Source organism: Haliotis rufescens, unplaced genomic scaffold (assembly GCF_023055435.1).
Source record: "Haliotis rufescens isolate VD_foot unplaced genomic scaffold, xgHalRufe1.0.p SCAF_1, whole genome shotgun sequence".
In the NCBI taxonomy this organism is placed as follows: domain Eukaryota; kingdom Metazoa; phylum Mollusca; class Gastropoda; order Lepetellida; family Haliotidae; genus Haliotis; species Haliotis rufescens.
The window spans coordinates 13946829-13970007 of record NW_025963779.1 but is presented as its reverse complement, the minus strand read 5'-3'; the positions used below and the strand labels follow the sequence as shown (position 1 = coordinate 13970007).

The following is a 23179-nucleotide window of genomic DNA, read 5'->3' as shown; positions in this document are numbered from 1 at the left end:
CAGATTTCATAAATGATTGCTTGGTTAGAAACTGGAATATATCAATGACATATGAAATTGATCAACATAAAAACGTAAAATAGATCCAGGGCATATCACAGATACAGGTAATGTGAGAGATGGAATTGTCTCACTTCTATGATGGAGCACCCAATAAAGGTCAGAAGCAGCTATACATCAAGGGGGACAGAGTGACGGTATCCTGTGCAGCGTTCTTATGAATGCAGATCCATCTGACCTTCAACGTCTCTGACACTGAGTGTCGCATTGAGTACTTGATAAATGATTTTCAGGGAATGATTTTTTTCAGAAATGTCAGCATGTGTCCAACTGTAACCCATCAATAAAACCCCACCTAGCTACTGTCTGTTTCAGACACCGAGAATTTCTCTTTCATATCTTAACATTTCGAGAACTTATGAATGACATCAAACCTGCCATAACCTTTACTGAACATGCTGAATGGAGTATCAGATTTTTCCAGATGGAGTGGACATTTCATATAATGTGCAATTTGAATAAATCAGATCTGCCAAGTGTGTTTCTCGAGCCGTCAACAAAACCCCTGCATGTCAGTGAAGGAGGACACACAAGGCTTCACTTCTGAGAATCCCATGTGTATTGAACAAAACCCTGCATAAGGGAGAAAGACACACAAGGCTTCATAATCTGGTGCATTCAGAAACACAAAATCCTTGTCAAGCATTTGTTTGTTTGTTGCTGAACTCTACAGTCAGAAATATTCAAGCTACACAACTGCAGCTTGTAAATAATTGTGTCAGACGAACCAGTGATTGATATTGTGGGCAATGGTCTACAAAGTCTAGCCATTGATCATGGCAGCAAGTGGGGTTACTCGATCCATTTAGTCATCTTGTAAGCATAGGTAGCTGGAGACTTATTCTTACCCTAAAACCTACTAGGAGTCTGTTAAGGACGGAAGACTCAAAGGCTTCAGTTCAAAGACTGAACCTCATGCAAGTGAATCAACAAATTGCCACTGACATAAACATCTGGAAAAAGTAAACCACCACCCATTTTATATTTTCATATATCCCAATCTTCCATGTATCCTTTGTTTATATCTACATGTGACTTTGATCTTGACGAATGTCTGAGACGTCACCCGAACAGTTGGAACAAGGACACACTTGTTTCTCCAGATGGTCACAAGTACTTAGTCATATCATGTGATGCAGCAGAAGCAGTCAAAGAGCTTGTCAGATAACTATTGCCAAGGAACGGATACAAACCATGCCATTAGATAATCTATTTCGGTTTCAATATTCAGTATGAGTACTGTATTTGTCGTATTAAGTGCCCTTCTCCAGTAAGTGCCCAATGAACAACTTCTAGACCATCTGTGAGTATTCTGTTAGCACCCTCGACTAAGAACAAAAATTAATATGACAGACTGTATTTTCTGGTAGAATAGGTCTTCAGCAACCCATGCTTGCCGTAATAGGCGACTATGCTTGATGTAAGAGGCGACCAATGGGATCGGGTGGTCAGACTATCATATTCCAATTGCATGGATCGATGCTCATGATGTCAATCACTGGATTGTCTTGTCCAGACTCGATTATTTACAGACCGCTGTCATATAGCTGGAAAATTGCTGTGTGCGGCGTTAAACAACAAACAAACAAACTGCACACATTACAGATGTTTTATAGAAACACATCTTTTCACCATACACATTAATCTCAGTTGGACTTGAAAGGGCCTGAAAGTAACGGTTGTCGGATGTAAGCAAACAATAAAATGATGTTATCTCTGCAAGGTTGTAACTTGCATGCTGCTATCATGGGAGCCTTAGAATTGTGAAGAAACAAATTTGACTTCCCAGTCCATGACGGAGAAACATTGGTGTTCATTTAAGTTTCACTACACTTCCTTACTACTTCATTTCTACACCAAATGTATGTAACACAAATTATATTCTACAAACCACAACTCAGCATATAGTAAATTTTGTAACCTTTATTTGTTAATGTCATTATTTGAATCAGCCAAACAGACAGGAATCAGGAAAGCAGACTTTTCATACATCAAATATATTAATGTACTGATGTATAAAATATAGCTACTGGTACTCTTGAATCAGAGGTATGTTATTATTATTTGAAACCTCTGACTGATCAATCAGGGTGAAAGTATGGTAAACTGATGATGTACATCACTCTGATCCACTTCCTTTGCACATACAGCTGTTTGAGTATACAGAGAATTGGATGCAACCCTAGTGACACTCACAACTTTATTTACACTATCCATAATCATCTTTGTTCAGTCTCTTGTGGTTTTCTTGTCAGTGGATTTTAGTATTAACAAAATGTCTAACTATTTGCTGAGCTCTACAGACTTTTACTGGACTTTGACCGCTGTCGTATAGTTGGAATATTGCTGAGTGCGACGTTAAACAACAAGCAAACAAACAAACTGGACTTTGGCATTGGACTATTGGTGGTTTACCTTATGAACGTCTCAGACTACTGATTGTCCTGTGCCCATGATTACCCTGGCATGAAATACTCAGTAACACCTTTCAAATCTGAACATGTTGCCCATCATATAATTGATATATTGATCTATTAAAGAACCTGCGGTCACCTATAAGTATAAGATAAAACATCTGTCACATATCCTACATCACAAAATTCTGGAAATGGCAGCCAACAACTGGGGAGAAGACAGTTGCCCAATACAACCTAAGTCTGGTTTATATGCAATGGTTTGATCCTGTTTTGTTTTTTTCACCCCTAGGTTATATTTGACACCCTGGGGTTAAATATTGTCAAATGTAGCCCAAGTTTTGAGGTGGGTCAAACTGACATAACCCCGGGCTGGATTTAACCCATGGGACAATTTAAGTGAAAAAGGTCATGTTTCAAATAATACTGATCAATATTCTGCATGAGATGCTAGAACATATAAGGCAACTGCTACTTTGTGCTCTGCGGACAGACAAGGTCTCACTGCTGCAGTCTCATTGACATTTGAAAATTTTCTTTTCCCTGAACAACGTTTAATGTTTGAATATTTGAGTGTGTATGGTTTCACACCGCTTTGAGAAATATTCCAGCAATATCATGGCAGCGGACACCAGAAATGGGTTTCACAAATTGTATCCATGTGGGGAATTGAACCGAGTCTTCGGCGTGACAATCGAATGCTTTAACCACTAGGCCACCCCAAATTTGATACAATTCCACCAGAATCTGCTCCTGTCCTGCACCCACACAAGAAGGTTCTCTGTGAAGGGCAGCAGTTGAAGCTTGCAGCAAATACCATGACAAATCTCCTCTCCTCTGTCATCTTGCAATGGTCTGCCTTGAGTCAGTTGTTTGAACAGTTATTGGATTTGTAGGTGACGGTAACATGTAATCACAGATTGCATGATATTCGATTTGTCTTGTAATCATGTCAAAATATTTACCCTCAAAACTGACTCCGGGTCACATTAAACACCAGGTTAAACATTACCTTGGGTAACAAATGTGCCTATAAACCAAGCTACAGCCCACAAAACACAACAGGACCTTTAGATGTCCAAATGCCAAGGTTCACATTGCCCATAGAAAACATTAACACTACAAAGCAGAGTTAGAAATTGGCACTAGTCCTGTAGTCCTTGCCAAACTGCCTAACAGTTAAGGTCTCATAAAGGCTAGTACTAGTAGTAGACATTTGCCATTTTTGAGGGTGTTGCAATGTTATCATTATCAGGACTAGTGGACTAAAAATGTTAGTTTCTACCTCTGCAAGGGGGACAACTGGGGGGGGGGGGGGGGCTGTAACCATAGAGAGAGGTATTGATGCATCGGCTGGTTCTACATCTGTGACATGGTCCACAGTTTACATCGATCATACTGTTCTTAGTTTCTGTCGGATAGCATCACAATATACTGATGATATACACTCAGGCAGTTACCTTGTAAACTATACATTGCTGTATTATTCAGACCACATTCACCATTATGTATGAGACTATTTATCACAGCTACCAGGTATCTATATTCCTAGCATGTCCATGAATCTAAAAATATACAGAGGTGACCGGCTAGACAGCATACTGAATATAGCCAGCTTATCAAATTCCATTCTTAAATACGAGTTATCGTATACACAAGCTTTTTTTACGCCTAGTTCATACTGAGTGACCTTGACCAAGGTCATTCAATCATGTTTTAGAACAATTCCCAAGGGGTATATCGGAGGCATATCAGGTGTGTAGCCTGTGTCTGAGAAAACAACCATCTCAGACAAACCAGTGATTGATACTATGAGCAACATCCAACAGAGGCGCAATGACACCCAATCCAATTGTTGGGGAACTATTACAAATAGATCCCAATGTAAGAATGGGCCTAAATATTGTACCGATATTGGTAATTGAACCCATGTCTTCAGGATGGATGGGAAAACTGGTTGAGTGAGTGAGTTTGGTACTAACACCACGTTTAACAGTATTCCAGTGAAATCACAGCTTGTCAGTGGGCAGAAAGCCCAAAGTGATGCATGCCTCCAACAATAACCACTTTGGTGGAGGCCACGAGGACAGGCAAACTCTCACCACTAGACTACCTCTAGGCCTCTACACCACAGTCAACCTGCTGCAGGGTCTACATCAGCATATATTGATGAGCAGGAATGTAGGTGGACTGTGATCTACAGCAACCTGTCTCCATGTCAACCAGATCACCAATAACAGGACAGATGTTGCTACTATTAGTGAATATAAAGCAACAATCACAACTGTTGTTTGCTTTAGGTATTATGGAATATTGCCGAGTGTGGCATTACAAAACAAGCAAAAAACAAAACAATTGGGTATTTTGAGTATGTGTGAAGGCTGGCACCAATTATGCTATAATATCATAACATCATAATGACATGGCGCCATTGGCCTTGGACATTGGACAAAATGGGCCCAACTATGCTCTGTTTCATCATTCAGCAGATAGCGAATGAGGAAGGTAAGGCCGTAATTAAGGTCTTAGCATTGTGAGGTGTATACTTCTGACTAAATGGGGATTCCTAGTCTGAATAGGCTTGCACTGCAACATGCTTGTCATAAGACTGGTAAGTAAGTTGACAATTATGTGACTTATTGATTGTGTCATATCCTAACATTGTGGCTTGTTTCTTATGCTATCAACCACTTGTGTGACTGTTTTTAGATATTTAAGCATTGTATTTTTTCCAGTTCATTGAGGTATGAAAAAAAACCCGTGCAAACTTTATGAATCTGTGTAGCGGATTCTTACAAAAGTTTGCACATCGGTCTTTCGATTCATACCTCAATGAACCAAAAAATACACAGTCAATGCTTGTTATTAAATTCGACAATGAAAACATGTTTTATTTACAATAGTTTAACCAAAAGCAGTTGTATATATCAAAGCAGAGAAAAATGACGAGATTGATAAACATTCCATTGATATACAATACTGTGGCGTGACATTCAACAGGGGATTGTTTAATTCATGCACATACCTTGACACGCCTACAAAAAGTCGGGAGCCAATCAACGGAGAATAAAATCAAAACAGTGTTCATAGGACCTTCAATCAAGGCAAGAGGCGCAAAGAACTGCAACAGTCAGACTGTAATGAACCGGAACAAATATGTCCAGGAGATGGCGGCTGTTTTAAATGACATTGTCAGTTACCGCCAGATTCAAACATTAGTTCTCTGAGAGCGGGAAGACACAGTTGGAAAAATGCTGGTTAGAAATGAAACCCGAAACATGAAAGTTGTGGAACTGAGGCAAGGGTGAAAAAACAGGCGAGCGAGCATGCACGTTTGCTGTTTCATTCCTTCTCTGCTTTCGGTCTCAAAGGGTTGTTTGGACAATGAATATGCAAGAGTTTCGCTAAATGTCCTGTGCATGACAATACACATGAGCATAAAGGGAATTCCATCGACTGTAATATTGGGATTCCCTGACATTCCATAGTAATAAAAGTAGTTCGCCTCAGTGGGCGTGGCTTAATTTTTTAATTCATTAGGAAATGAATGCAATAACACGTGACCAATTCAGCTAATCAGAATGCACGAATTTCAATGAACACAATGAAATATAGGATTTTGCCTGTACTGCACAATGACTTGAAACACTGGTGAACACTACATTCTGGCTTCTTTACTTATCTGTGTACAAGTCAGAACTGTTTACTGCTCTGATAAGCAGTTGTTTCTGGTATGTAGCCACCTCATTATAGTGTCTATACGTTGCCAACGCCATACTGATACACATGATTTCAAGTCCAATGTTCTGCCGAGGCAGCTGGCTCGCGGTACCGGTATCCCCGCTAACAAATAAGAATTGACACATCATACTATCGGGGGGTCACCAGGCGAACCAAATTCTGTAATATAGTTATTGTCTCACAAATATGATACATAAATTTCTTGAAAACTTGTCGATTTGTCATCAAGAGCGTCTGTCTACGTAAGTTTGCCGACTTCCTGTCCTTTTTGTTTTTTTAAAAGCGTCTGTGTTAGTAACGGGTAATAATGTAATTGGCTGTAATAAGTTTTGTTGAATGTTGTACGCTATCTTGGCAGTTTTCATTCGCTGATGAAAATGAAAGAGACGGTACACTGAGAGAGTGGCTTCCTCTGCCCTACTTCATTGGTTCTGCTGCCTACAGCACATGCGCAAAAAGACAGGAAACAGTCCATACTGAGAATGACGGTCAACAAAGTAGACGGCTGCAAACGACAGTGTAAACTTCTAAGATTTTTTACTGGCAAACAGGCAAAAGTTTACAGAGACCATGACTCTTCAGCCACAAATCCAAAAAGTTACACAACGGATAACTATAGCAACTGAATTTCAGAGACTAAATCAAATGATACTGCTTAAACTTGGGACAAAACTCAATCAGACCCCATGACACTGAGAAATATAAGCACAGAAATTTCCAACAAAGGTGGCTCTAGATTTCGCTTGGTTACAATTTCATTCCAAGACAAACTCTTGGTATGTATGTCTATGTATAAAAAAAAATGAGAAGAATCTGTATATCATGAGTCCATTGAGTATGAATAACTTTGTCATTGACAGCGACCCCATTATTTTTAAAATGTCCCCATATTTTGGAGTTGAAGGGGGTCTGTCTGTCCCCAGGCATTCACTTTCTTGGCAGAACACTGCAAGTCACTTGTTGGAAATAGGTCCAACTTAAGTGATAAACATCATGTGTTTTCAGATTTGCAGGGATTTTTTTCAAACTTGCACATAATGTTTATCGACACTGTAAAATACAAAATATATCAGTAATGTACTGAGGAACTCTCTTCCTATACCTACTCTGGCATCCCTATACCTACTCTGGCAGTTGTGAGACAGACATGATGTTTCTCTGGAATGTTGTGATACAGTGGATGATGATATGTGCTTCTGTGATAACTGAACTCACCTGGTTAGCAGAATGTGGAAAACAACAACTAAATGGAGGTTGTTCTGATAAATATTGATGCATTTCACAACAAGCGTGCATACAGGGGACGTATACTGTCCCTCAATGTCCAAGGGGCCTGGTAAGAGCTACTATAACACATCTTTCCACCCACCTTTCTTTCCACCATCCCCTGGCTTCTCCTCTCCACTAGTTGAGGCCTTTGTGGGCCCGATCTGGGGGATAGAGGACTCATGTTAAACAGGACAGACACATTTTCACACATTCAAACCAATATCTAAATCAACATACCGTATTCGACGTAATAAGCGCCCCGCTCCAATAAGCGCCCAGGGCGATATTTGTTAATATATTGGCAAGTGAACAATCCCAATTAGCACCCCTTCCAACTGATCAATGTACACAAGACTTATTTATTCGCGTATGATACACACTCGTGTGTTAAATGCACCCTTAATTATGGGCAATTTAATTCTGGAAAAATATATCTGTCGTATATAAACATTTCAGGTTGTCAGCTTAAACCACAAAATTTATCTTTCAACTCTGTTTTTTACACCAAAATAATATTCTAATAAGAGCCCCCTATTCCTAATTTTGAGAGCGCCCTGGGAGCTTATTACGTCGAATACGGTATGGGGAATAATTGACTGATGTGAAATAATCTATTTGTTGGATATTTATTAATCTCTATCCAAGAGAGCTAAAATCATCAGAACATTTTCCTTTTACACATTTCTATTTTTTAAATTAATTAGCATACTACTTACTGATGCATCAGTGTTCTCATCGGATGTCTTTTTATCTGAAACACATTAGATGGACATGAAGTATCTTTTAAAGGACTACAATAGAATCATTTTTTGCTTCAAACAGACAACTGTGTTTTGGCCATCTTGCTGGTTATGATAAATAGAGTACAGTATTTTCTTGAGTATCACCGGAAGATTCCAAGAAAATGTGTGTACAGCTGATTGCTGTTTCCGGCTTAGTTACGAGAAAATACACAAGGTAATCTTAATCCCTGGATGTAAAACAATGCCTAGCAGAACAAAAAATACAATTTAAACGGTAAATAAACATGTCTGGTGATTTTTATCTCAAATTTCGAATGTGTACTGACCAAGTTTCTCATCACCCGTTTGTTTACCGGAATTCGCTGAACGGGTAGATCTACGGTGTAATTTTTTTCTGTGCTTGACATTTGAATTTTTTCTCTCCAAAATACTGAATCCGCTAGAGGGGGGTGCGCATTATACATGGGTGCGCACTATACTCAAGAAAATACAGTAAGGTAATTGATGATGAGGAGAGGTGTCAAGGGATTAACTTCACGTTGAAGCTTATTTGACTTGTACAGCAACATCCATGCACGTGTGTGTGTGGCTGCTTGTACTGGTCTAGACTTATGCCAGTATCACTAAAATACCATGCCGCAGTTTAACCATGAATACTCCACTCAGATACAGCATACTGACTCCCTAGCCGACCAGTCCTTGTTTTAGCCCCTTAATGTTGGGCCCAAGGCAGGGTAACAACAAGTACCATCTTTTTAACGTCTTTGAGCATGACGTGGCCAGGGGATAGAAAACCAACCTTCCACCCTCTGGTCAGACTCTCTACGGTGAATATTCATCATTGTTAACAGATTATCATGGGATAACATTTATACTAAGTTATCTTATAATAATTAGATCTACATCAAGTGCTTTTATGAGTTATCATGGTGTAATATTTATACATCATTTCATATAATTATAGTTTACCAAGTAATAAATATCATTAGGTAAAATGCATATATAAAATATCAGTAGTTTCAGTTAAAGCTTTTTTAGATGGTTGCTAGCCTAAGGTAATGGGAGCGCGTCTTCTAGACATACTATTCAATAAGACAAGAGTTACGTCTACATAGTTTAATTGATTTGAAGCTTTTAGATAAATGCTAGCCTAAGGTATCAAGATCCCATCTCCCAGACAAAGGATATTTATTTAAGTATATCTGTCATCACCTACCGGGGTATATTAGAATAACATTACTTCAATTAAGACTCATTAAGGATTAGCCCCCATACAAGCTCGTCTATAGTGCATTAAGGATTAGCCCCCATACAAGCTCATCTATAGTGACACCCTAATCTCTTTCAAAGCATCCAGTAAATATGTCAACAAGATTAGTGCCAGTCCAACAGGATAAACAGGATTTAGTATTCCCCTCTGTCTAGCCATCCATTTAGCTTAGGACACAACCAATCGTGTATCATCCAATCACATTCCATTTTATTGTTTAAATTTTTGTTAAATACATACTGTAGGCAGGTTTTAGGGAGAGAAGGGGTTTGACTCTCTTACCAAGCAGACCTCTCTCCCACAGCCCAGAGTGTGTACCGACTCTCTGTGGCACCCTCAGTTATTATCTAAGTATATTGTAAATTGTTAATTGTTCTTGTAAATAAAATTGTGATTAGTCTCCTGTGACTCTGGCTCTTTGCTGACTAATTCCCCAAGAAAACCAGCACGTCATTTGGAAGGTATTGTTCACCCAGAACAGTTCCATGATAATTTGGTGGGAACTTCCTTGATGACAATGATGCAGTCTTAGATTATAGCTGTCATTCCTTGATACTCAACAACAGCACCTCAGATAGGCAATATATCAATTTCATAGCCAATTCAGTGCATGAGATTAGTGGATTAGCAAAAACAATAGATCAGATTTACATCCCCCCTCAGAGTGAAATTCATTTCAAGGTCAGACTATCAGAGACCAAAGAGGATTCCCTCATCCTCATTGAACCCATTGCTTCCCTCACTGCTCATTCTGAAGTAGCAGGCGGTAGAACTCTTTCTAAATCAAAAAGCAAGACTGCTACATTTAGGCTTATGAATCCCTCCCAAGAAGAAAAGGTTCTTGACAAGGGTACAGTTGTAGGCAAATTTAGTTACATTGACAAAGACTCTGTTTTTGAAATCGGCTCTGACCAACCATTCATCAGTACCGTTAACACCGACAATGAGAAGAGAGACAATGACACCAGGGATTATGTCAAAATTGCACAGGAGTTAGGATTTGATTTGACCAATACACAACTGACTCCAGACCAACGACACAGACTATTTAGATTTTTGGGACAAAATAGAAACATGTTTTCAACAAGTCTTGCAGATTTAGGTAAGACTGACCTGCACCAACATATCATTGACACTGGCAACCACCCACCCGTTAAGAGTAGACCATATCGTCAATCTCCTCATCTCCAAAAAGTCACTGAAGAACTTATAGATGATTTTCTGAAGTATGATTTGATCGAGGAATCTACTTCTATGTATTCAGCTCCAATTATCCTAGTCAAGAAACGCGATGGCTCATATAGATTTGTTTGTGACTACAGAAAATTGAATTCTGTCACTTTACCAATGTCTTGGCCTCTTCCTGTTTTTGATGATGTTGTTGATAACATCGCCAATGCACATGCTAAGATCTTCTCAACTTTAGACCTTGCTAATGGCTTCTTCCAAGTGCCATTACATGAAGATTCAAAGCATAAAACTGCTTTCGTCACCCATCAAGGCCTTTATCAATTCAAACGATTGCCCCAAGGCTTGACAAATTCTCCACTTTGTTTTCAACAGCTCATGAGCAAAGTGCTACGAAAATTGCTTTTTAAGGTTGCGCTGATCTACATTGATGATTTGATAATTTACAGCAAAAACTTTGAAGAGCATCTCCAACATTTGGAGCAAGTATTTTACTATCTAAAACAGGCAAAATTAACACTAAAGCCATCCAAATGCAATTTTGCAATGGACAAAGTTTCTTTTCTGGGTCATGTTTTATCATGTGGAGGTGTTCAAGTTGATGACAAAAAGATTGAAGCAATTAGAACCTTTCCAGTGCCCAAGTCACAAAAGCAGATTCGCTCCTTCTTAGGTCTCACAAACTTCTACAGGAAGTATGTGAAAAATTACGCTCACATAGCCCTTCCACTGAATGCCTTGCTAAAGAAGCATTCGGAGGCAGAACTAGGAAAGAAACCAAAGTTCCAATGGTCACTTGAGTGTGATCAGGCATTCAACACACTCAAACATGCTATGAGTAATACACCTGTTCTGGCGTATCCAAATTTTGACAAAGAATTTCTTCTTGCAACTGATGCCAGTGATATGAGCATAGGTTTTGTTTTGAGTCAAAAAGACGAGAAAAATAATGAACATCCAATAGCTTTTGGTGGTAGAGCTCTTCATGGCAGCGAAAAGAACTGGAGCATTACAGAAAAGGAAGGCTTAGCTCTAGTTGAAGCCATTAGATCCTTTCGTCCATACCTTGCAAATTCCAAATTCACAGTCTACACTGATCATATAGCATTGAAGTGGCTGAAATCCATCAAGGATGCCACAGGTAGGTTAGGACGATGGTCTTTGGAACTTTCTACCTACACTTTTGACATTGTTCACCGCAGCGGCAAAGCCAATGGGAATGCCGATGCTCTCTCACGTAGGGAATATGAGGAAAATATTAACTGTAATGATCAGACAGAAGAAGATGCTGAGAAAACAGTCTTCTCAATAACTTCAACTCAGCAAAGCAAATCAACTAGCAGTACCACAATCTTGCCAAACACCCATTCATCCACACAAGTCACACAGACAACTCAGACTGAGGATATTTGCACACCTATTGTCAATCACTTAGAATCAGACACACAAACAACACATTGGTCAGTCACCTTTGAATATGAAGAGGATTATCAGTCAGTACCAGTTAATGTTGTTGCAGCCTTTCATGCTACAAATGCTGATGTTACCCAAGACACATTGGTTGAAGTAAGTATAAAAGAACATCCAAATTTACGTCACCTACAAAGGATTTGTCCAGATTTCATCCAAATCTTTGACTACAAAGAGGATGAAGTCCTTCCACAAAATGAAAAGGATCGTCAAAAGATTCTTATTGAAGCCAATACTTTTGAAATTGATGAAGGCATCCTATACCGATTCGTTCCACAAAGACAGAAAGGCCATGCAGACAAGTTCATTAAACAGCTGGCAGTCCCAAGAACCCTCAGAAATCAAGTCCTGCAATCCTATCATGACTCAGAGTTTGGCGGTTGCCACCATGGGAAAGAAAGGATGCACAACACCATGAGACCTAAGTACTACTGGCCCAAAATGTACAGCGATATTGCTACTTATGTCCAGACATGTGAGGTATGTCAACAGACCAAGAGGCACTACCATGGCAAGAAGGCACCACTTCATCCACTACCTGTAGAAGAGGTCTTCACCCGATGGCACATTGACATTCTCGGTCCCCTGCCAACAACACCAGATAAGTACAAATACATTTTGGTCATCACAGATGCATCATCTAGATGGTGTGAAGCCTTTCCACTTCAGACCCAAGAAGCCAAAGAAGTAGCAGATGTTCTCGTCAGAGAAATATTTTGTCGGTATGGCGCTCCAAGGACCTTAATTTCAGACAGAGGTCAGAACTTCATGTCCAAACTTATCAAAGCAATTTGTGAACTTTTGGCAATTAAGTTTACTCATACCAGCCCATACCATCCTCAAACTAACAGCTGTGTAGAAAGGCTCAACTCTTATATCAATCAATCACTAAGAGCCTACTGTAACAAGTCTCAAAATGATTGGCCCCGTTTTATTCCTGGCATCATGATGGCCTATCGGATGGCCCCAAATTCATCAACTCAAAAATCCCCATATGTTATGCTTTTCGGCCGAGAAATGAGAGCTCCACAAGATGTAGCATTAATTCCAAAAGAAAATTTAGGCCACAATAACAAAAGTTATCTTTCCAATTTGCTTGAGGAGCTTGAAATCACTAGAACAATCGCAGCTGAAAACACTGCTCGGGCTAAGGAGGTGTATTCAGAACAATATAATAGAAAGGCTAAAGAACCAGAATTCGCCCCAGGTCAAAGAGTTTGGCTTTACTGTCAAAAAGTTGAAAAAGGCCTTTCCAACAAATTAACCAAAAAGTGGTATGGTAGCTATTATATCATCCATACAGGTCCAAATTATACCTACAAACTACGCCGAAGTTCTGACGACAAAATACACAAACCACTGGTCCATGCCAACCGTCTGAAGCCATATTTTGATCCTGCTGATCGTCCACAGTATCCTCCAGAACCATACCTCAATGACTCCAGTAACATAGATTCAGGAGTCATGGATGACAACGAGGAACCAGTCAATGATACTCAGTTTGACAGCAACAATTCCCCATTAACAAGTTCAACTTACCAGGCTACTGATCAATCACCTCCACAACAGAAAGGTAAGAAGGTCAATTCCAAAACAAAGGCAGGTACTTCCAGCAACAAGAGTCAGAAGCAAAAGACCCCAACAAAGAAGAAAAACCCTGCTTCAAGTACAACAGAAAAACCTACCAGTCCCACGGCAACCATGAAGGAAAATCATGCCACACCAGGTCCTAGTGCCCCAACCAAGGTAAATGAAAAGGTAAATAAAGGGAAAAGAGGAGTGAATAGTAAGCATCACCAGCCCAAATCCAGAAAACAACCCGACGACAGCCAGGTACAACCTCCAAGTCCAACATCAGGTAATCAAACCAAGGACATCCCTCAGGTCTTCAATCCAGAGGACATCCACTCAATTGTTAGTTCCAAGAGAGCAAATGGCAAAATCTACTACAGAGTAAAATGGAAGGATCCAGAAAGAGGAAACACATGGGAGTATGGCAGCAGCATTCCAGACTCCATTCGGAGAGAATTTCACCTCAAAAGAAGTATGTCAGGAAAACGACGAAAACGTCCACTGAAGAATCATAAGTTTTTCGACCAAAAGGAATCAGCACAAGACAATAAATCAGTCAATGTTCTGTCAGGGAATACAATGTCAGGAAATGTCAAGCAAGACAACACCAAACCATGCATAGAATTAGATGTCAAACCACATCCGTTTTTTCCCAAACACCTACGAAGAGTAGAACATAAAATAGAAAGAGTTCTGGGCATTGAAATTATTCAAGGAGACTGCTATGTCAAGGTCTCATATAAAGAACATCCTGATACTGTTCACACATGCTATTTTGAAAGTGTTCCTCCCCACCTCATACAGCGCTACCTTGATGATAGCTGGCAGGATCTCCGTAATTGGTCCTGTATAGAAGATAATCCTCGATATGATCCAGAGGAACCACCAATTTATAAATCCAAAAGGGTTATTTTTCGAGATAAAGACTTTGGAACCATCAACACCTTTTACTACCGTATTTCAGCCACAGACTTTAGTCCCCATCTACCATACTATGATAACCTTACCGAACATACCGAACAATGCCAATTGCACATATTCTTGATCAAAATACAAAATCTCCTGAATAAACGGTGCAAATCACGAAACAGCTATTAGCTGTATCTTGTTATGTTTTCTTGTGTCCAGTCTTTTCACTATGGGTCGCCAGTTGAGAACAAATGGCATCAGCCTGATCATCTGAGTTATTTGTATCACAACAAATTTTGAGCATTGACCTGATCAACCAATCTCAAAAGCGAACCCGCACCCAAACCGTACCGAAGTGAAATGACACAAACCAAACCATACTGGGAAGCGAACCCAAAATGTACCGAAGCGAACCCAAACCGTACCGAAGCGAACCAAACCATACTGGGAATCGAACCCAAACCGTACCGAAGCGAACCAAACCATACTGGGAAGCGAACCCAAACCGTACCGAAGCGAACCAAACCATACTGGGAAGCGAACCCAAACCGTACCGAAGCGAACCAAACCATACTGGGAATCGAACCCAAACCGTACCGAAGCGAACCAAACCATACTGGGAATCGAACCCAAACCGTACCGAAGCGAACCAAACCATACTGGGAAGCGAACCCAAACCGTACCGAAGCGAACCAAACCATACTGGGAAGCGAACCCAAACCGTACCGAAGCGAACCAAACCATACTGGGAATCGAACCCAAACCGTACCGAAGCGAACCAAACCATACTGGGAATCGAACCCAAACTGTACCGAAGCGAACCAAACCATACTGGGAATCAAACCCAAACCGTACCGAAGCGAACCAAACCATACTGGGAATCGAACCCAAACTGTCAGAAGCAAAATAAACCAAACCCTATCGCATTGAACCGAAGGAAAATCAAAGCGAAACAAACCAAATTCAAATAAAGCAAACTTAACAACCGAAATGAACCAAAACAAAGAAAAGGCAAACCAAATAGTTACGAAAACTAACAATGATATACACCTTTTGTATACCGTATTAATGTAACAAATCAATGCACTTGTTATATGCACATGCACATATAATGTGTCTAATGTTTGTATCCAAAAGTAGAAGGATATTACTATTTTTTTTTCATGATAAACTTTTGTAATTTGCCGCCAATACATTCTTCCTGGTCATGACACCGTTTAGTAATAATTATGTACTGATCTTTTACATCATAATTATCATATTTGTTTTATTTTCTAGTTATTACAGACAAACTAAGGAAGTATTTATATATGACATATTATTTGAACATGCTAACTCTCTTTTCTTTGTTTCCATGTAACACCTCCATGGACACAGCCTACTACCTTACAACCCCAATCCAGGATGTGGAACTCAAGGCCTCCTACATCACCCATAAAACCACCAGTACAGAGTGCCAAGACAAGCCAGCTCCACATCCAGAACCCCTGATGACAGCATTTTTATATTATGTTTCCTTATGTCAAAGAGACTCTATAATAATCATTATTCACTACTACCAGTTTAACTTTATACATTGTCCATCTAAGCCTTAATTATTTTTATTTTTACACGTTTGGGGTCCAAACTTTTTCAGACGGAGGGGAAGTTATCATGGGATAACATTTATACTAAGTTATCTTATAATAATTAGATCTACATCAAGTGCTTTTATGAGTTATCATGGTGTAATATTTATACATCATTTCATATAATTATAGTTTACCAAGTAATAAATATCATTAGGTAAAATGCATATATAAAATATCAGTAGTTTCAGTTAAAGCTTTTTTAGATGGTTGCTAGCCTAAGGTAATGGGAGCGCGTCTTCTAGACATACTATTCAATAAGACAAGAGTTACGTCTACATAGTTTAATTGATTTGAAGCTTTTAGATAAATGCTAGCCTAAGGTATCAAGATCCCATCTCCCAGACAAAGGATATTTATTTAAGTATATCTGTCATCACCTACCGGGGTATATTAGAATAACATTACTTCAATTAAGACTCATTAAGGATTAGCCCCCATACAAGCTCGTCTATAGTGCATTAAGGATTAGCCCCCATACAAGCTCATCTATAGTGACACCCTAATCTCTTTCAAAGCATCCAGTAAATATGTCAACAAGATTAGTGCCAGTCCAACAGGATAAACAGGATTTAGTATTCCCCTCTGTCTAGCCATCCATTTAGCTTAGGACACAACCAATCGTGTATCATCCAATCACATTCCATTTTATTGTTTAAATTTTTGTTAAATACATACTGTAGGCAGGTTTTAGGGAGAGAAGGGGTTTGACTCTCTTACCAAGCAGACCTCTCTCCCACAGCCCAGAGTGTGTACCGACTCTCTGTGGCACCCTCAGTTATTATCTAAGTATATTGTAAATTGTTAATTGTTCTTGTAAATAAAATTGTGATTAGTCTCCTGTGACTCTGGCTCTTTGCTGACTAATTCCCCAAGAAAACCAGCACGTCATTTGGAAGGTATTGTTCACCCAGAACAGTTCCATGATAATTGATGGGAGGCTGATGCATAACAAGGAATGCAAGAATACAAATCTCATAAAATCTGACAGTCAGCAGATAGTAACTTATCACCTAAAGCTATATATAAGTCCACATTAAAACAATCTTGCTTCTCATCATATAATATAATGCATCATATAATTATTCAGATATTAATTTCCCATCCATTCAAACCAAAATTCACAATTCTACCAAAACATTCCCTCCACTGCTTCCAAACTTGCAGCAGCAGCAACAATGGCATTGTTGACCATCATGACGGGATGCATTATAAGTACAACCTTGGAACTGGAACCGAATTCAGCATCACAAGAAAAGGGGACTTATGTAGGATTGTAGGTTTGGTCAGTGACGAGAAGCAAGACATTATGTTGTTTGGCCTTATACTCTAACCATAACACATACACAGTATATTCTGTTGTTCACAAATATGAAACAAAACAGACATAAATGCTCAAAATTCAAAAGAAAGTTACATAGCATTTACCTAGTTTTAGTTTTTATTATAACATAGAGCCTTCATAGTCTGAGCAATGATAAAAGGGGCATAACTCTTACACTTCTCAATTATAACACTTCATTTAAAAATGTCATAAATCTTGATGGTAAACAATCTTGCATTCTGCAGATTTTCTCAATTCTCTAATTATTATGATATTTAGCATATTGCACGGGAACCATTGTAGATAGTAGGACTTCAAATAACAGTTTTTAAAAAGCAAATTTTTTATCCATTAAGGTGGATCTGGGTGGTGATGGTTAATTGTGAGTCACAAATTGTGTTTGTTGTTTAAAGGTGCACTTATGAATATTCCAGCTATATGATGGCATCCTGTAAATCAGAGATTGATATTTATGAGCAGTAAATAATTTAGCTTGACCAGTCAAATAAACACAAATGACCCATTGGCGGAAGCCTCTATTCTTTACTGTGCTTTCATTTTCTGTTTATCAAAGCTATCAATAACATTGTAGGGCAAATTGCAAGTGAGACCAATTATAAGACAGATTCTATTTTCAGTCACTAATTTGTTGTTTCACTTTTACTTGAAGCAGTATTTGATTTCACGTTATTCAGAACTTCATGGTTATATTACACTTTCACGATCAAATTCAGACCAATCTTTACAATAATGTCCTCGAGTTATTTTAAAATATCAGTAAAATCCATCAGCATCCTCATTAAGCACTTCCTTGAGAATTGACAGGAAGTCCCTGGTGCCTCCAAGGATTCGACTAAACCAATAGTCAGATATACTATGAATACTGTATTGATTTCCATTACAATATGTTTTACATTATATTTTGCAAGTTATAGGTGACGTAAGTTTTAGGTTCCTTCAGCACTAAATGATAGCATATTAGGGTACCACTCTCGAGTAAATTGTTTCTTTGTTGTTTAACACAACACAGCAATATTCCAGCTATATGAAGGCAGCCTGTAAATAATCAAATCTGGACCAGACAATCCAGTGACTGAAATTGTGAGCATTGATCCACACCATACGATGACACACAATCAACCAAGTCACCGAGTCTGACCACATGTTTAATTTGGTCGCCTCTTCTGACCAGCATAGGCTGCGAGAGACCAATTCTAACCCGAAATCTCCATTGAGTTCATGAGTACATGTCACACAACACAACATATTTTGTTTATAAATACTGCAAATATTGCACAATTAAGACTAGCTAAACAATACTTGTAAGTATGGCAAAGAAACATGGTTACCTTTAGGCTTGTTTCCTGGGACCAGGTCAGCCGGCACACAATTGAAGCTGTCGTCCCGATGGTAGTCCTGCTCACACTTACAAAGCCCCATGCGAGACTTGGAGCCCTCCCGCAGTACACACTCCTCGTGTTCATGCTTACATTCGCCCACGATCCCGAACTCACATGTTTGCTGATGCACTGGTGGTGGCGTTGTGCTGCTGCTGCTGCTGCTGCTGCTGGTGGTGGTGGTGCTGCTGCTGCTGGTGTACTCTGAAAAAAAGGAGTTAATAGTTAATACCTCAGTCTACAATGAGGGAACTTTTTACGCCTTAACAATATTTGAGCAATATCACAGCTGAGGAAACAAAAAAATTCATGATACATTCATGAATACATTTCGGTTTTCGGTGTGATGAGCAAACACCTTAAAAACTGGGCTACCTAAATTCCCATTCTTCAGTCTACAAGTTCTGAAAGCCAAAATCCGAAAAGACTTCTTTTGGGCTTATACAATGTCAGAGGCACACCTAATAATAGTCCTTATCATACATCCATGTCAAAATGCTGAGATCTGATTGGTCCACGTGATCGTGATAAAGTACTATGTACCCCGCCTTGGAGGGGAATAAATTTCTCAGCCGGGGAACAAATCTCTTATACCCCGCCCTGAGCAAGTTAGGCTGCACATGGATTTCTGAGAGGCAGACTAAATCTCTTATGCCCCGCTTCAAAGTAAAAAGTCACATGCTTTTTTCAAGTCAATGGAAGTCACGTCACATAGCACAAGCTAACCTCAGCTCAAGCGAACAGCTGTTTTCTATCAATTTCGAATTTGTTTGAATTCTTTTACATTGTCACTGTAAAACATGTTGGTAAGAAAAAATTGTTGTAGCAGGATCACGAGGGGTATAAAACCTAACGTGGGAGGCATAAAACCCCATGTACCCCTCGTGATCCTGCTACAACATATGATATTTTGTTGCCACAACATTCTTCTAAAAGGCAGGATGAAATCTTTGGTACAAGTTGATACTTGGTTAGAAGTAAACTTAATTACTAAATAAATAACTTTCAATTTGTGTGAGTTTATTGGAGTGAACCAGGAGTGAGCCAAGAGTGGACAAAGAGTGAACCAGGAGTGAGCCAAGAGTGGACCAGGAGTGAGCCAGGAGTGAGCCAGGAGTGAACAAAGAGTGAGCCAAGAGTGGACAAAGAGTGGACCAAGAGTGGACAAAGAGTGGACAAAGAGTGTTCAAAGAGTGAGCCAAGAGTGGACAAAGAGTGAGCCAAGAGTGGACAAAGAGTGGACCAAGAGTGGACAAAGAGTGTTCAAAGAGTGGACAAAGAGTGGACAAAGAGTGTTCAAAGAGTGGACAAAGAGTGAACAAAGAGTGGACAAAGAGTGAGCCAAGAGTGAACAAAGAGTGGACAAAGAGTGAGCCAAGAGTGGACAAAGAGTGAGCCAAGAGTGGACAAAGAGTGGACAAAGAGTGAACAAAGAGTGGACCAAGAGTGGACAAAGAGTGGACCAAGAGTGGACAAAGAGTGGACCAAGAGTGTTCAAAGAGTGAGCCAAGAGTGGACAAAGAGTGAGCCAAGAGTGGACAACGAGTGGACCAAGAGTGGACAAAGAGTGGACAAAGAGTGGACCAAGAGTGGACCAAGAGTGGACAAAGAGTGGACAAAGAGTGAACAAAGAGTGGACAAAGGGTGAGCCAAGAGTGGACAAAGAGTGAACAAAGAGTGGACAAAGAGTGAGCCAAGAGTGGACAAAGAGTGGACCAAGAGTGGACAAAGAGTGGACAAAGAGTGAACAAAGAGTGGACAAAGAGTGAGCCAAGAGTGGACAAAGAGTGGACCAAGAGCGTTCAAAGAGTGAGCCAAGAGTGGACAAAGAGTGAGCCAAGAGTGGACAAAGAGTGGACCAAGAGTGGACAAAGAGTGAACAAAGAGTGAGCCAGGAGTGAGCCAGGAGTGAGCCAAGAGTGGACCAAGAGTGAACAAAGAGTGAGCCAGGAGTGAGCCAGGAGTGAGCCAAGAGTGGACCAAGAGTGAACAAAGAGTGAGCCAGGAGTGGACAAAGAGTGAGCCAAGAGTGGACAAAGAGTGGACCAAGAGTGTTCAAAGAGTGGACCAAGAGTGAACAAAGAGTGAGCCAGGAGTGAGCCAGGAGTGAACAAAGAGTGAGCCAAGAGTGGACAAAGAGTGGACCAAGAGTGTTCAAAGAGTGGACCAAGAGTGAACAAAGAGTGAGCCAAGAGTGGACAAAGAGTGGACCAAGGGTGAACAAAGAGTGAGCCAAGAGTGGACAAAGAGTGAACAAAGAGTGAGCCAGGAGTGGATCAAGAGTGAACAAAGAGTGAGCCAGGAGTGAGCCAGGAGTGAGCCAGGAGTGAGCCAAGAGTGGACAAAGAGTGAACAAAGAGTGAGCCAGGAGCGGATCAAGAGTGAACAAAGAGTGAGCCAGGAGTGAGCCAGGAGTGAGCCAGGAGTGAGCCAAGAGTGGACAAAGAGTGAACAAAGAGTGAGCCATGAGTGAGTCAGGAGTGAACAAAGAGTGAGCCAGGAGTGAGCCAGGAATGGACCAAGAGTGAACAAAGAGTGAGCCAGGAGCGGATCAAGAGTGAACAAAGAGTGAGCCAGGAGCGGATCAAGAGTGAACAAAGAGTGAGCCAGGAGTGAGCCAGGAGTGAGCCAGGAGTGGACCAAGAGTGAACAAAGAGTGAGCCAGGAGTGGACCAAGAGTGAACAAAGATTGAGCCAGGAGTGAGCCAGGAGTGAGCCAAGAGTGGACCAAGAGTGAGCCAGGAGTGAGCCAGGAATGGACCAAGAGTGAACAAAGAGTGAGCCAGGAGCGGATCAAGAGTGAACAAAGAGTGAGCCAGGAGCGGATCAAGAGTGAACAAAGAGTGAGCCAGGAGTGAGCCAGGAGTGGACCAAGAGTGAACAAAGAGTGAGCCAGGAGTGGACCAAGAGTGAACAAAGATTGAGCCAGGAGTGAGCCAGGAGTGAGCCAAGAGTGAACAAGGAGTGAGCCAGGAGTGAGCCAGGAGTGACCCAGGAGTGAAGGGTGAGGGCCAAACTGTATGCCCATCCTGTCCATTTGAACACCATGTCCAGTAGGTAACGGGGTTAGTATGTCAACAGAGACATGCTATGAGATTATTACTATGATGACATCATCTCTACATTGTAACAATGACGTCTGTACTGCCAATAAGGAGTTTGGTTAACAAAGAAACTTGGTTCAATGATGGAAATCATCATTATATATGTGCTGTCTCTTTAACTTGCTTATATCTTGAGACAAACATTTCATTCACGCATAACAGATAACAGCAGTAGAAACTAACATGTTTAGTCTACTAGTCCCCATAATGATAACATAGAGCAAAACCCTTAAAAATGGGAAATTTCTACTAGTCCTTATGATACCTTAACTATTGGGCAGTTTGGCCAGGACTACAGGACTAGTACCAATTTCTAACGCTGGATAATCCCTCATCCCCTATTGGCTATCCTCTACATTCTCTCCAGCCCAAGTACCTATTAATTGTTGGCCTTATACACCACAGCAGTATTTTCCATTTACACAACTCTGTTTATCTCAAAAACAAAGAAGAACCAACCAAAAGCAATGCCTTGTTCAAGTTGGTTTACTTGACTGAATCACAAAAACCAATATCTGGACCTCGCTGAAATCGGCCATGTTATATATATTATGCGGCCTGTAAAAATCAAGTCAGGATCAGACACTCCATTTGTTGAGCAACAATCCACGCCATCAGGAGACCGTGACATGTTATCACCAAAGTCACCAAGTCCGACCACCTGATCCATTCAGTCGCTGTTTATGACCAGCATAGGTTCCTGAGCACCAATCCTAACCCGGTATCCCCCGGAGAACTAACCATTCACTACAGTAAATCACCTAGTTTCTGTGTCAACAGGTGGCATCTCTCTTCTCTTCCAAAGCTGGTGGACAACAACACATGGGTCCCCAAGAATAATTTGCTGTCTTTCATTATCGCAGATGAAATATGTTTTCATCAATCCAGTTCGTTTTAATGAACGTGTGTTTACCAAAAGAAATCAAACGGCAATAAAAGATTATACAAGACAAGGTTTCACATCAACAGACCATCCATTTTAATGTGATCCTCTATTTTCTCTATTAATACCTAACACTAGTCACAGGTGCAATAACTGAAGGAGACCAATAATGCAGCAGCGAAACTCTCAGCTTCTGTCCCAGCATGC

The 23179-nt window shown here is 40.2% G+C and overlaps 2 protein-coding genes across 2 annotated transcripts in view; one reads left to right on the top strand and one right to left on the bottom strand.

The window, feature by feature from the left end:
- The window catches only part of LOC124148543 (dyslexia-associated protein KIAA0319-like protein), a 64899-nt gene extending 45738 nt beyond the window's left edge, over positions 1-19161 (bottom strand). The window contains exons 1-3 of the mRNA XM_046519692.2: positions 18938-19161; positions 8201-8235; positions 7585-7645 (exon numbers count right to left, since the gene is read on the bottom strand). Of these exons, the coding sequence (XP_046375648.2) occupies positions 7585-7645; positions 8201-8235; positions 18938-19028 (187 nt within the window). The 5' untranslated portion in view covers positions 19029-19161. The remainder of the gene's footprint in view (positions 1-7584; positions 7646-8200; positions 8236-18937) is intronic.
- A 624-nt stretch (positions 19162-19785) lies between these two features.
- Positions 19786-21843, top strand: LOC125382567 (pentatricopeptide repeat-containing protein At1g10270-like). Its single transcript, XM_048400790.1, has 3 exons — positions 19786-19791; positions 20343-20629; positions 21684-21843. Exons 1-3 carry the CDS (start codon positions 19786-19788, stop codon positions 21841-21843), a joined length of 453 nt encoding a protein of 150 aa, XP_048256747.1.
- Positions 21844-23179: the final 1336 nt, after the last annotated feature.